Source organism: Danio rerio, chromosome 1 (assembly GCF_052040795.2).
Source record: "Danio rerio strain M-AB ecotype USA chromosome 1, GRCz13ab, whole genome shotgun sequence".
NCBI classification, from domain to species: domain Eukaryota; kingdom Metazoa; phylum Chordata; class Actinopteri; order Cypriniformes; family Danionidae; genus Danio; species Danio rerio.
The window spans coordinates 12,325,395-12,341,163 of record NC_141021.1 but is presented as its reverse complement, the minus strand read 5'-3'; the positions used below and the strand labels follow the sequence as shown (position 1 = coordinate 12,341,163).

At 35.2% G+C, this 15,769-nt stretch overlaps 1 protein-coding gene across 22 annotated transcripts in view; it reads left to right on the top strand.

Moving 5' to 3' along the window:
• Positions 1–3,414: 3,414 nt before the first annotated feature.
• The window catches only part of dmd (dystrophin), a 249,405-nt gene continuing 237,050 nt past the window's right edge, over positions 3,415–15,769 (top strand). For 21 of the 22 annotated variants that reach the window (XR_015475971.1, XR_015475970.1, XR_015475969.1 and 18 more), the window contains exon 1: positions 3,435–3,626. Coding sequence is in view for 18 of the 22 variants with exons in the window: in XM_087236510.1 (XP_087092636.1) it covers positions 3,545–3,626 (82 nt within the window). In the remaining 4 variants the exon portion in view is untranslated. Of the gene's footprint in view, positions 3,627–15,769 lie in introns of all 22 variants that reach the window. The other variant, NM_001326687.2, reaches the window with a different exon arrangement.

The following is a 15,769-nucleotide window of genomic DNA, read 5'->3' as shown; positions in this document are numbered from 1 at the left end:
CCATCCACTCTGCAGATCTCTCACATGCCCCTATACTGAATGTAACCCTAAACCATGATTTTCCCTTCACCAAACTTGACTGATTTCTATGAGAATCTAGGGTTCATGTGAGTTCCAATAGGTCTACTGCAATATTTGTGATGATTGGGATGCAGTTCAACAGTTGATTCATCTGAAAAATCTACTTCAGCCACTTTTCCAAATGATCAACTTGAAGTCAAGTTATTATTTGTTGCTCTTACAACTGGGATCGATGACAAGACTTTTGTCAGGTAGTAAAAAATTCAAGTCTGAATGTGGTTAAGATTTTTTTTTTTATGTTTGGACTGGAGACAAAGCAATAATTCTAAGTAAGAAAGGCATTTTTTGCAGTGCACGGAGCTTAAAAAGCATGAAAGACTGCCAAACTTTGATTCACCCCCAAATGCATCTCATATTTAGACTTTAAGCTTTTAGACTGTTTGCAAACACGCCAATGAGTTCTAAAAGCCGAAATCTCTAAGAATGCGTTAGTATTAGATTTTCATATCCTTTCTGCTTGTTTGCCAAGTGCCTGATTTAAACCCAAATATTGACGTCTAAATGAATGCGGGCAGGATTTATTGAAAGATGTGCCGTCACAGGTATCTGGTTCATTAATCCAATTTTGGGTTATTTTTGTTTTCCTCCTCTCATCAATTTGATCGGGTTACTTAAACATATCCCGCAGAAGTCAAAGCATGTTTACTGAGTTAGAGAGCAATATTCCTCTTATGTTAATGAATCTGCGTGCGCTGCTTTTCAGCCTCTTTCGTGAGCAGGCGGCAGATTGTTTTTGTTTATTTCATTTATTCTTTCTCTGAAAAGACCTTCAAAACGCTAACAATCCCAAAGACGTAAGAGCCGAACCAGCCTTCTTTCTTTTTTCAAAATTCCATTAGCTGAATCACAAAGTAGACTGGGATAAAGCCTTATTCCCTCTTGATCAAATATCACTGATATCATGCCAGCAAATTATATTTACTTGTTTACACTGGCCATGCCATTACAATAATCAAGTGAAATTGAGTTTTATTTACATCTCTGAATCATAGACCGAACCAAGAAGGGGTTTTAGATGGAAAAGATCACATATGGACTCAGAAATTGATGAGTCTACACCTTATTTATAAAAAAAATACCTCACAAATTGTTTTTTTATGCAGCATTAAAACTTACAGGTTTGGAGTCTTATTTTGCATAATTCACCAGCGCGGGTTATTTCAAAGGAAAGTTTGGTTTGTAATGTTTCATCGGAATGAAGTAAATTGCTCTCTTGGATGTATTTATTATTTATGCAGAGAGAGATTCAGCATGGATGCATTAAAACTGACATTTTAAACAGAATGCTACAAGAGACATTTATTCCAGATAAATGCTTCTTTTGAACTTTGTAGTCATCATGAATTCTGACCCCCAAAAAGTGTTTGTTGAACTATACTTTTACAACTGAATTTTCTTGAAAGGGTGGAGTAATAGCTGCTGTAAATTTTTGACATGAATGTATTATGTTTAAATACATTCACTGGACATTTTATTAGGTACACCTGTCTAACTGCTTGTTAATGCAAATTTATAATCAGCCAATCACATGGCAGCAACTCATTGCATTTAGGCAAGTAGACATGGTCTAGACGATCTGCAGTTCAAACTGAGCATCAGAATGGGGAAGAAAGAGGATTTAAGTGACTTTGAACGTAGCATGGTTGTTGTTGACAGAGTATTTCAGAAACTGCTGATCTACTGAGATTTTCACGCACAACCATCTCTAGGGTTTACAGAGAATGGTCTGAAGAAGAGAAAATATCCATTTAGCGGCAGAACAGTATCGCTGAATGCACATGTCCAACCTTGTGGTGGATGGGCTACAGCAGCAGAAGACCACACCGGGTCTTACTCCTGTCAGCTTAGAACAGGTAAGTGAGACTGCAATTAACACAAAATCACCAAAATTGGACAATAGAAGATTGGAAAATTGTTGCCTGGTCTAATGAGTTTTGATTTCTGCTGCAACATTCGGATGGTAGGGTCAGAATTTGGCGTCAACAAAATGAAAGCAAGGATCCATCCTGCCTTGTATAAACAGTTCAGGCTGGTGGTGGTGGTGGTGTAAAGGTGTGGGGGATATTTTCTTTGCACACTTTGGGCCCATTGATACCAATTGAGCATCGTGTCAACAACAAATATATGCCTAATAACATGGGTATTACAATGTTAAAGCGGTTTATAAGACATGCAAACAATTCAAAACTGTTACATCATATCTAATGATGTCTTTTTGTATTCAGAATTTGCTCCAGGTTTTCTGTGAAGTTTCGTTTGAGGGATAGGGTTAGGGTAAGGCAGTGATCCTTGTGTGTCAAATAAGAGAGATATACAAAATGTGTTGGCTGGGGGGTCCCGAGGACTGTAATTGAGAACCACTGGTGCAAGCCGATATAATCACCAAGTTGTTTTTAAAGAATAAAAAAAGTTACAAAAATGTTTATTCTTATAAAACACCAAAATGTGTGTACCTTGTATTCCTTTACATTATGGGGACCAAATTTCCTCACATGTGTAGCAATTGAATTTTGACCTCATGGGGACAAAATATATGACTATATGACAAAACTACATTTTCAAATGTATTTTTCCAGATATTTGTAAATAGTCAACAGTCACAAAAATATTGCTTAAGAGGGGTAATAATTTTGACCTTAAAATGGTTTTAAAGAAATTAAAAGCTGCTTTTACTCTAGCCGAAATAAAGCAAATAAGATTTTCTCCAGCAGAAAAAATATTATAGAAATGACTGTGAAAATTTCCTTGCTCTGTTGAAAACAGAACTCGCAGGAGGGCTAATAATTTTTACTTCAAATGTATCTAAACATACGTACACATATACTGTATATCTATATCTATCTCATTATTGTTTTGTTTTATTTTTCACTATACACCAACTATCTTCATTTTAAAATGAAGGTCGTGGGTGGTGGAGAGGCCTTAGGGTTAAAAGTCTGAACTGGTAACTAAAGATTTGGAGATTTAAAGCCCACCGGGAGCAATTTATGAGCTATAACCATTGAGCCTTTGGGCAAGGCACTTAACCCTAGATTGCTCTTAAGGGACTGCTGCTATAATAAGCGAATACTGTAAGTCGCGCATGACAAAACTGTGAAGTGTATACTTTCCTCTAAGAGCATTCATTGGCCATTTGTCACCAGACTTCTTGGTGACCAGTCCCTTTCTCGCCAGAAAATAAGCATTTGTGTTTGGGAGTGAAATGAAGCAGGCCTTCATAGTGACTCTCTATTTTAAGGCGAGCAGAGTTTGCCACCTGTCTCTGCTTCTCCAGATTCCCTGACAGCTTGTTTCCCCCTATCACAACAGTCCTCAGACTGTCTCGTCCCGGTGTCATTCACAAAAAATTCACTGCTGGATCTGAGGTTCAGTTTGTTCACAGGGCGTTGGTGAGGGCTCCTTCCTTTTTCTGTTTATAAAATTGTAGGATTAAAGGACCCAACGTTGGCTTGGATCTTATGTCATGGCCGAAGCAGTGAACCCACAGGACCAATGGGAGGAAGGTTTTGAGGACGAATTCGGAGAAATCATCAAAACTCGATCAGGTTGGAGAAATTATCTTTAATTTATTTGCTCATTAAGAACACTTTAAAAATTTTGTTTGTTTAAATTGCAAAATTTAACTAAATAATTTGTGTTTTTTTGGGGGGACAACTTAATTGTTTTATGTTCAATCCACTTAAATGTGTAAAAGTGATTAAGTTAACTTAATTTGTGTTGGGACAACATGATGTTTACAGCGAATTTTCAAACCGACTTTAGGTCAAATATGAACAATTGCAACTGTTGGGTTAAAAAACTGAGATAAAAATCAAACCCAAACAATGGGATTTTCCATAATTGGCCCAAAGTTGGGGTAAACATGATTGAGTTTACTTAATTTGTGTTGGGACAACATAATGTTTACAGTGAATTTCCAACCTAACTTTAGGTCAAATATGGACAATTGCAACTGTTGGGTTAAAATATTCAGATAAAAATCAAACCCAAATGATGGGATTTTCCATAATTGGCCCAAAGTTGTGTTTAAACAACCCAACTTATTTAGATATGGTCTCATGCAAGTGGTAGGTGTAAAATAGTATGTCTTAAAGGGACAGCTCACCCAAAACCTGTAGCCATTGACTTCCAAATTATTTGATTTTGTACTTTGGAGGTCAACAGTTACAGCCTGAAATTTCTTTGATTTGAAACCACTTGAGGGTGAGGAAATAGTGAGTACATATTAATTTTTGGGTGAACTATCTCTTTAATTCTGATTCAAAGTCAATTGTTTTACACTATCAAATTTCTCAATCATAATTTTACAGTTCGCTACAGTTTCAGTGCATTCCTTTCTACGGTCAAATTTAAAAATGAAAACACATGATTAACCAAACTTACACCAGATGAATATTTCCGCCATTTAAGAACACTCTAAAAATTGCTGCTTGTTCAAATTACTTAATTTAACTTATTTTGTGTTTTTTGGAACAACTTTTTTTAATTTGTGTTGGGACGACATGTTGTTTACAGTGAACCTAACATTAGGTCAAATATGGACAATTGCAACTGTTGGGTTAAAAATTTATATAAAAATCAAACCCAAATGATGGGATTTTCCATAATTTAACCCAAAACAACCCAGCTTTTTTTTTTAGAGAATGCTATTATCCAAGTGGTAGGTGTGAAATGACTTAAAGGGACAGTTCACCCAAAACCTGTATCCATTGACTTCCATAGTATTTTATTTACTACTATGGAAGTCAATAGTTACTGCATTCTTCAAAATATCTTCTTTTGTGTTTAGCAGAATTCATAAAGATTTGAAATCACTTGAGGGTGATGAAATAGTAAATATATATTAATTTTTGGGTGAACTATCTCTTTAATTCTGATTGAAAGTCAACTGTTTTACACAATCAAATTTCTCAATCATAGTTGTAATCGCTACAGTTTTAGTGAATTCCTTTCTACAGTCAAATTAAAAGATAAAAACATATGATTAACCAAACTTACACTACCAGATCATTATTTACGCCATTTAAGAACACCTGAAAAATTGCTGCTTATAAATTAAAATACTTAATTTAACTTAATATTTTGTGTTTTTGGGACAACTTCATTGTTTTATGTTAAATCCACTTAAATTTAATTTGCCTTGGGACACCATTAAAACAACCCAGCTTTTTTAGAGTATGGTCTCATGCAAGTGGTAGGTGTAAAATACTATGTCTTAAAGCGACACACCCAAAATCAGTATCCATTGACTTACATAGTGTTTGATTTCCTACTGTGGAAGTCAATAGTTACAGCATTTTTCCAAATGTCTTCTTTTGTGTTCAGCAAATCTCATAAAGGTTTGAAACCACTTGAGGGTGAGTAAATAGTGAGTACATTTTCATTTTGGGGCAACTATCTTTATTCTGTTTCAATGTCAACAGAGCTGTTTCAATGTCAACAGAGCTATACACAGAGCAGCAGCACGAGTGGTCTTCAATGAACCTAAACGAGCACATGTCACTCCGCTGCTAGTCCGTTTGCACTGGCTGCCAGTTGCTGCTCGCATCAAATTCAAAGCTCTGATGTTTGCCTACAAAGTTACTTCTGGCCTTGCTCCTTCTTATCTGCTCTCGCTTCTGCAGATCTATGTGCCCTCCAGAAACTTGCGTTCTGTGAATGAACGTCGCCTCGTGGTTCCATCCCAAAGGGGGAAGAAATCACTTTCGCTCACGCTCACGCTCAATCTGCCCAGTTGGTGGAATGAACTCCCTAACTGCATCAGAACAGCAGAGTCACTCGCTATTTTCAAGAAACGTCTAAAAACTCAACTATGTAGTCTCCACTACACTTCCTAATCTGTAATTGCCTCTCTGAATATCAAAAGAAATAAATAAGAAATAAATAAAATAAAATAAATACTAATACTTCCCTTCTTAGACTATACAGACCTGAAACTTGCCTATAGCACTTATTCATTGTTGCTCTTGGTTGTGTAAATTGCTTCCTTGTCCTCATTTGTAAGTCGCTTTGGATAAAAGCGTCTGCTAAATGACTAAATGTAAATGTAAAATGTACTTCAGTTTTTACAAATTTCTCAAACATTATATTAATGCCAACAATTGTATTGCATTCCTAGCCTACTCAAATAAATACTGGTTGCCTTTTATATTTAAGCCTTATGAGTCATTTGAATTCATATTATATTAAACCAGCTTAAAAAAAACTTGTGTAACTTATAAAATTAAGTTAGAACATGATTTACTTTGTTTAATAAGTTACAATTAACTAAAAAACATAGATTGTCATGACTAATTAATCATATAATTTTTCACAGTATATTTACCGTCAAATTAAAACACATATACTTAACCAAATCAATATTTACTTCATTTTCTTATCTGTACTTGTCTGTTCAACTATTTGCTGCCCAGATCAAACATTTATTATGAAACATTTTGAATGAGTATCTTTAAAATCGATTTTCTTTTGCCCCTGTGCTCCACCCTGAGTGAGTTCATATCTATTTTTTTTTTCCACCGCTGTCATCCTGTATTCAGTAGGGATCATGCGTGATCTATAAATGCTCTCTGGTGGAAATAGGACAGGTCTTAAAGAGCTTGAAATAGTTGCAGCTGCCTGGTGTTGGGTTTCAGAGTCCTTGTTTGAGATTTAGCCGCGTTGTTGTTGGCTATGTGGTTGTTTAGTTGGCAAGAGACGTTCAGTCGCTCGCTCTCTTGTGTTTTCGGTGTGCCCGTGTTTATGATCAGCAGTGAAAGTTTGGAGAAAGTGGCAAAACGAGTCAACAGCTTGATGAGCAGCCAGAGGACACAAACAGTAGAGTAAACCTCTGAGAACCGAGCTTTAACAGAGGACATCTGTTATCTCTGCTCAAGCTCACTATACACTGGTTATTTAATGGTTCTTAGGTTTAGCACAAAACGTTTGATCACACTGTATAAAATGTAGTTGCTGCATTAAATTTAGTTGTTGAATCAGTTTCTCTGTGCAAGTCATTCCAACTTGAAGGAATAGTTTACCCCACAAATTTGTTTTATTTTGCCTCATGTGGCTTTAAACCCTTTTTAAAAAAGGTTTTTCTTCTGTTGAGAACAAAAGAAAATATTTTGAGGAAAACTGTGACCCATCGACGTCCATAGTAGGAAAAAGAATTATTCAGGAAGTCAGTGGGTGCCACATTGTAAAACATTACTGTAAAATTTACAGTATTACAAGTGCACTGTAAAGTAAAACTACAGCACAGTTGTAATTGTTAATTTACAGTTCGCTTGTTAATTTTGCTAGTGATACTGTAAAAATTGCCACTAATACTGTAAGTTTAACAGCAGTTTTTACACTGCAGCATTTTTCAAAGTATCCTCTTTTGTGTTCAACAGAAGTAAAGGGTGAGTAAATGAAATATAAAAACATAGGCTCATTCTGAGAACATAGCCCTATATACATTTCTGGAGACCGTAAGTTATGTAGCCAGAAATACGGGGCGGTATGGCGCCATTCCTTTTCGCGCTTATTAGCTGACCGTTTACCTCCGTATGGATGCCTTTTCCGATGTTACCAGTTTGTCAGGTAACTCGACATGTACATTGGTGAACTTGAGACAAAGCAGAGTTGACCATGAGGTATAAGGTCAGGTAAATTGGTGCTTTTTAAAACACTATTGGTTGGGTTTAGAGAAGGAGGAGGGTGGGTCAGTCGATCGGTCAGTCAATCAATCGGTCAGTCAGTCAGTCGACAGTGGATTTATGCGAGAACAGCAGGCGCGGATGGCACCAGCGGGAGAGATTTGAGATCTCACAAAGTGTACACAGTGGCCTCTGGTGAATTTATGTGAGAAGAACAGGCGCAAATAGCACTCGTGAGAGAAATTCGAGATCTAAAAAAAAAAAAAAAAGAGTACACAGTCAGCGACTTCTGGCGGATTCACGAAAACAAAAACTGCACAAAAAAGGAGCTCCTGGGACGTATTTCGCTCTTTCCAGAAATGTATATAGGGGAACGTAATTATAATGAGCCTGGGTTGAAACTGTCTTTTTAAATTAACTTAAAAATTAAGTTTAATCTGCTATAACCATATATATATATATATATATATATATATATATATATATATATTATTGTAATGGTTTTTACTACGCGGGAATCAATTTTTATTATCTTGCAATGGTTCTTGGATTAATTATTTGAATAATACTATAATAATTTGTTTTGTTTCAGTTTTCATACATTCATGAGATAAGAGAGTATATACAGTAGAGATGTCCAGTCATATTTCATCCTAAAATCAGTATGTATGTAATGAATATTTAAGATTTGTTTGGCAAAATAATTTATTAGATAATAATACACCATTTTAATTCAGAATCATATTAGTGGTAATAGTAGTGAATCAATTAGCCGAAATCTTAAATAATATATAATAATACATTTGCCAGTGTTGCAGCTGGAAGGGCATCCTCTGTGTAAAACATATGCTGGATTAGTTGGCAATTCATTCCGCTGTGGCGACCCCTGATTAAGCCAAAGGAAAATTAATAAATGAAATCTCCCAGTACTGGGTTGTGGCTGGAAGGGTACACGCTGCATGAAAACATATGCAGGTATAGTTGGTGATTCATTCCGATGTGGCGACTTTGGAAATAGAGACTAACCAAAGGAAAATAAATGAATGAGTGAATGAAAACAATAAATATTATCATATTATAATTAGAAAATATAATATAAAATAATAATAATGTTAGTAAAAATATTTATTTTTATTTTGTAATAATAGATCATTTAGAAATCAGTTAACTTTAAAGAAACCTCATGATATTTGCTGTTAAGATTTTTACTGTTTTTCTGAATAATGTAATATTCCATTTATATATTGTATCAATTGGAACAATTTATTCAGAATGTAAATGTTTTGTGTTTGGTCAGAGTTTTTTTTTTTTTTTTTTCATTGCGATGAAGGAAAATTTAGGGAAGACGTGATAGCCTGTCAGAATATAGATCATTTCTGGTGTTCCAGTATTTCCATTACATTTAAGCATATAACTGAAATAAAGTCATAAAGTCTCTTTGCTGTGGACTAAGCTGATGGAAAATGAATGAATGAACAAATGAACGAACGAACGAATGAATGAATATGCCTTTAAAAATATTTGCTGCTGAAATCCTCTTTATATTTGAACCCTTGTGTATTCTAGTGCAAGCATTTTGAAAGTGATCAGGTTTGTTTACCATCATTTATGTAAGTGTCTTATTTTAAATGCGTATTTAGCTGATAACTTATCTGAGGCTCCTGGTATTCAGGGGCATTTTGAACGCCGGACACTGAGACAGTTTGACTCCAGGGAGAATTTGAGGTTGCAATTCTATCTTCAGCTTCATGGTATCCTATACAGAGCTGTGTTTTTGTGTTAAATACCACTGCGCAAGACCCTGCAGGAATGACTGACATGTTGACATCTGCTATTGAATATTTCTGACTTAAAAGATTGAAGAAATTCTCAAAATAACCTTTGCTTCAGTTTTCCGGTTTCGGCAAACTTCAGAGGGCACATTTTATCAAAGCCAAGAAATCTCTTATGCTTGCTACGAAAACCTTTTAAATTTAAGTTAAAGTCAGAATTAATAGCCCTCATCAATTATTAGCCCTCCTGTACATTTTTTTCAACAATTTCTGTTTAACGGAGAGAAGATTTTTTTTAATACTTTTCTAAACTTCAAGAGTTCACACTAAGCTGATGATTGATTATAAAGCTTGTTTGGCATGCTGTCCTGGGAGAGAGCCCTGAGCTCATAATATCCTCAAGCACAGGGCTCCCTCCCGTTTGCAAGGCGAGAGGGGAGTTTGAGCTCAGGTAGATCTCGAGAACTCCCCTGCTGTAGTAGCTAATAAACAGACAATGATTGCTCCTAAGAGATAACTATTTACTAGGAGCATGTCTATGGTGCCAATTTGGATCAGTCAATTAACTTAAGTTGCATGTTTTTGGATGGTGGGAGGAAACCGGGGAACCCGGGGGAAACCCATGTGAGCAGGGGAAGAACGTGTAAACTCCGCACAGAAACGTCGGCTGGCTTGGTAAGGACTAGAACCTTTGATGTTCTTGCTGTGAGGCAACAGTGCTAACCACTGGGCCACCGTTCAACCATCTAGGAAACGAGGAGGAGTAGGGGTGGAAGGGGGGATTCTTTAAACGAAGATGGCTGTCATATGGAACTTAGGGTATTTAAAATGGCTTAGGAAATGTCTGATTGGTGAATAATTAATTGGGTAATGCGGGACCAGCCGCAAGCAATCATAAGCACATAATCCTCTCAAAATTCATTAATCCATTCATTTTCTTGTCGGCTTAGTCCCTTTATTAATCCGGGGTCGCCACAGCGGAATGAACCACCAATTTTTCCAGCAAGTTTTTACGCAGCGGATGCCCTTCCAGCCGCAACCCATCTCTGGGAAACCTCTCAAAATTAGTTCATAAATAAACTTCCAATAATAGTTTGTTTTATTTTTTATGTTTCATTTATACATTGTAAAACAAATTTTAAAAAAATACAAAAAGGACAACATAAAAACCTAACAATAAGCAAATACACTGAAGAGTATTTTGAGCAAAATAAAAAAAAACAGAGCAAAAAATAAAATAACTTGAAAATATATACAGAAAAAAACAAGTCTACGATGCGTTGGCCAGAATTAGTATCCAGTACTAAGCTGAAAGTTGGGGAGTGGGGACTCAATCAGAAGGAGCAGGGTCAAGCTGAAGAGTTTGGACATATTTACAAAGGGGTTCCCACAGTTAAATGAAAACAGTGCTAGGTCAGTGAAAAGAGTACAGATTCATTTATTCATTCATTCATTCATTCATTCATTTTCTTTTCAGCTTAATCCCTTTATTTATCCACAGTCGCCACAGCGGAATGAACCGCCATCTTATCCAGCATATTTTTACACAGCGGATTCCCTTCCAGCTGCAACCCATCACTGGAAAAGAGAATATATTTTCTCTAATTTCATAAAATAAAGAACATTTCTTATCCAAGAATTGTGAGAAGTGTTAAGAATGCTATAAAGTCTACAAAATCAGATGGTAAAGTGAGGTGGGATATCAACAGTAATAGCTGACAGCAAGAGGAAAATTTGCCTCCAAAAAGAAAGCAGGGAAGGACAGGACCAAAACATATAGAATAAAGTAGCTGAACCAGAATGACACCTGTTGCACTCAAGGTCAATAGACAGGTTGATGCGAGCTAGCCTGGTCTTGGACCAATGAGCTCTATGCACCACCTTGCATCCATGACGTCCACAGATTGAGGAAGAATTAGCCCTGTTCAAAACCGCTTTCCATGTCTCTTTGTTATTGTCAATTCCAATTGAGACCAGATAGCCCATAAGTTATCAGAAGAGAATTGCAGATTAACAATTACATTAATTAATTTAGAAATCGAACCTTTAGCACAGGGATCTATGCCCAGTATGGTGTCTAGTTTTGTAGCAGATGGTGCATTTCGAAAGTTGACATTTTTTGTGCACAAAATCTCATAATTTTTGTAAATATCTGAAAAAAAGAAGTTTTGGGGACATTAAATTGAGAGGTCAACTGACCAAAAGAGGTGAAAACACTGTCCATGTAAAGTTCATCAAAAAAAGCCAATCAGCCGTCTCTCCATGAGGCATAAGCACTGTCCAAGATAGAAGGGTAAAACAGAGAATTGGAGTGTATTGGGGATAATAAAGAGATATTATGAAGATCAAAGTGCCGAAAAAAAAAATGGGTCCAGATTTTCAGAGATTTAATTGGGGTCATTTTATATGGGAGGCATCAAAAACCAGCTATACATTTAATAGTTTTAATAACTTATTTCTTATGACTGATTTCTTCTATCTTTTCCATGATGACAGTACATAACATTTTACTAGATATTATTCGGCTTAAAGTGCAATTTAAAGTCCCAACTAGGTTAATTACGCTAGCTAAGTTAGGGTAATTAGGCAAGTCATTGGATAACAAGGGTTTGTTCTGTAGACAGTCAAAACAAATTGCTTAAGGGGGCTAATAATATTGACCTTAAAGTGTTTTTAAAAAAATAAAAGCTGCTTTTATTCTAGCTGAAATAAAACAAATAAGACTTTCTCCAGATGAAAATATATTATCGGAATTACTGTGAAAATTTCCTTGCTGTGTAAAAAATAATTTGGGAAAGATTTAAAAGAGATAAAATAATTCACAGGAGGGCTAATCATTCTGACTTCAGCTGTTCATCATCTTTAAAGCTTCTAAATAATCCAATAGTACTTGGAAATTATAATAATAAAAGCTGTTGTTGTTGTTGTTGTTGTGGAAAAGAATGCCATGGGTTTGTTATCAGCCTTTTCTGCTTGGGCCTTTTCCAGAGACAGTCAATAGTATCCTGCTGTTTCTATTTTTAGCTTTAATGGGAATATATATAAACTGGGAGATATCATTCTGTATGAGCAGCCACAGTAAGGCAGTGTTGAGCAAGTTCTGCTGAAAACCAAGATCTCTTTAACATCTCTCGGCAAACTCAGTCACTGGAGACTTCTGATCGTTTTTCTTCATTACATAACCAGAGAAGCATACAGTATAAAACTAAAGGAGCTTCAAGTGTCCTATTGTATTCTCAAGAAATATCTACTTCAGGCACCTCAAAAGCCTTTTTTATGATGGAGGAAATGTGAACCTGCTTTAGAGTTCTTGCATGAACAAACTTTAAATTGACGAAACTTCAAATGTAAAAGTTTTAGTCACCTAAATGTTAGCGGTCTAAAATAAAATACACTTTTAACAATTTCCTGTAGAATCAGCAAAAATATGGTATTTACATTTACAGCACCATCTATCTTGCTGTATATGTATTTATGTATTTATTTACTGTAAAATATACAGTAAGTTTCGTAATGCAACTTTAGGGGCCGATCACACCGAATGCCTTTTTTTACGTTCCAAAAACATAAGACGCACCACACAGCTTTTTTTGTTGACAAGAAAAAAGTAGTGCGATATGATTTTTTTTTTTTTTGTCACTAGGCAACAACTGAATCAGCTGCATATTGTGCGCTGTTTATATTGTTATAATTGTAATATTTAATATTGTGATATTCAAAATGTGTAAAATCATACTGCTCTGGATCACTTGAAACAGTGATCACTAGTCTCCTCCATCTTTTAAAGTCTGCATAGTCGTCTTCACAACACAAACACTGCTGTCACTTTATAGGAAACCCCGCCTCTGCTTTCGTTTGATTGGAGAATAAAAAAGACATGACTGATGTAGCAGAGTTGACTTTTTTCAACTGTGTGCACAGCGCCCAACACAGAGATGCAGCAGATAGTTAAAACCCGAGGCGTACAGGGTGTGAAAGCAGCGCGGAAAATGATCTTGAATGTTAGTTAACCATTCAAAAGATGTACCTCTCAACACAAAACGTGCCTGCGGTGTGATCGGCCCCTTAAAATTCAGTAATACACTGTATTACAGTCCTACAGTAAAATACTGAATTTCAAAATACAAAAATCATTAACAGTTTGGAGTTCAAGACAACATATTAGTGCTGCTATCAAATTTCCTTTTGAAATATATTGACATTTTTTAACGAAGAATTTTATGATTTGATTATCCACCAATGGTTAGGTTTAGGGGCGGGGTTTGGTGCCACGCCCCTTTCTAAATCACACATTTCTGTACGACTGAACTCATTTGAATTCACCACTAAACTGACAAAATGTAAAATACTTACGTTTCCTTGTGAGATCAGGGTGGTAAATCAATTACATCAAAAATACAGTATTTACATTTACAGCACCATCTTTCTTGCTGTATATGTATTTACAGAATAGTATGTATATCTTTACTGTAAATCATACAGCGAGCTTCACAATGCAACTTTAAAATTCAGTAACATACTGCATAACTTTCCTACAGTACAATACAGTACATATTACAGTTAAATTCTGTATAATTTACTAAAATCATTAACAGTGTGGAGTTGAAGACAACTTAATAGTGCTCCTATCAAATTTCCTTTTGAAATATGTTGACATTTTTTAATGGAGATATTTTTACCAACATAATACTTTTAATATCTAAATTCTCATAACTAATTTCTTTTGTCTTTGCCCTGATAAAAGTATATTGCAATGCTATCTCATGGCAATTTGTAACTTTTTGATTTAGTGGCTAATTCGTATGAAATCATCTGATCTTATTAGTACAATTTAGTATGATTTACTTATCCTCCAATGACGCTTGGGTTTAGGGGCAGTTTTTTGTGCCTTGCCTCCATTTTAAAAATCGTACATTTTCATACAACTGAACTCTAAAACTGATAATATGTTAAACACTTTTGTTTCCTCATGAGATCAGGCTGATATATTGTAATAGTTATTCTACAAGTGACTAGTTTTTAGATTAAAGTGCAAATAAAGACTTAAGTACAACTATATGCAAGTCATTGGACAACAGTGGCATGTTCTGTAGCCAGCTGAAAAAAAAGGGGGCCAATAATATTGACCTTAGTGGTTTTTCTTTTTTCATTCCGGACAAACTATAAAAAATAAGACTTTGTCCAAAAGTTAAAAATAATAGGGAAAAAAAGTCCAAGCTCTGTTAAACATAGCGGGAAATATTTGAAGAATTCGAATTTCACTTCTAACTTCTGTGCATAAATGATAAAAAAACAAATGTCCAACTGTCAAATCATGCACATTTTAAACTCTTTATTAGTTATATAAACTCTTTATTTATATATATATATATATATATATATATTGATTTCCCTTTAATTCCTTAGCTTTAAATCTCAAACTTAAATGAATTCATAAGTACAATTTTCTACTTTAATCCGCACTCAAAAACTCATTACAAAATACACCAAACAAGTATTATTTATTTATAAGTTCCTCTCTACATGGGTGGCAGTCTGAGGAATCCTCAAGGGTGTCTCCAGTGTCTTCTCGCTTTACAATGCGGAGCGAGCGGATTCAAATGCACAAGTTTTGAACTAAAATACTTCTCTGTATACTTTAGAAACATCAGCTGTTTACTTCACTCTATCGGGTCTGTTTTAAAGCCCTGGAGGCTTTTATGACATTTGCTGTTCCCTCTTTTGCAGTTATTCATCAAATGCATAAAAAATGGTTGGCATCAGGGTGAAGAAAAAATGACACTGAAATGAGATCTACACCCTTGCTTGGCATTAAAAAAAAATTCAAATAACAAGTAATAGTTAAAGTGTAAATATTGCATGCTCAGTTTGTAAATGAAAGTCAGATGCATGTCCAGGTTGCCAGGTCAATAAATAAATAAAAATTCAGCCAAATAACAACTCAAAATCCACCTAAAAGGAGCACTGAAAATGTTATTTTTGCTGCTTGTACAAAATACTTAATTATAATGAGTTGAATCAACACAATTGTTGAGTTTTTTGACAGCTTAATTGTTTCATGTTCGATCAACTTAAATTTGTGTTGAGAGAATTGTGTACAACCCTGTATTTTTTCCATTTTTCAATTTATTTATCTAGTTTTTTTTTCACAGACACAGCAATAGATACAGTGTACATGTTAAACAACACTTTTAAGTAACTTTTTGGAATGTGAACGTAAAGACTTTGCTGCAAAAACACCCAGAAAATACTACATATCTTCTTCCTACTGCATATTTTTTTCTTTACAGTTTC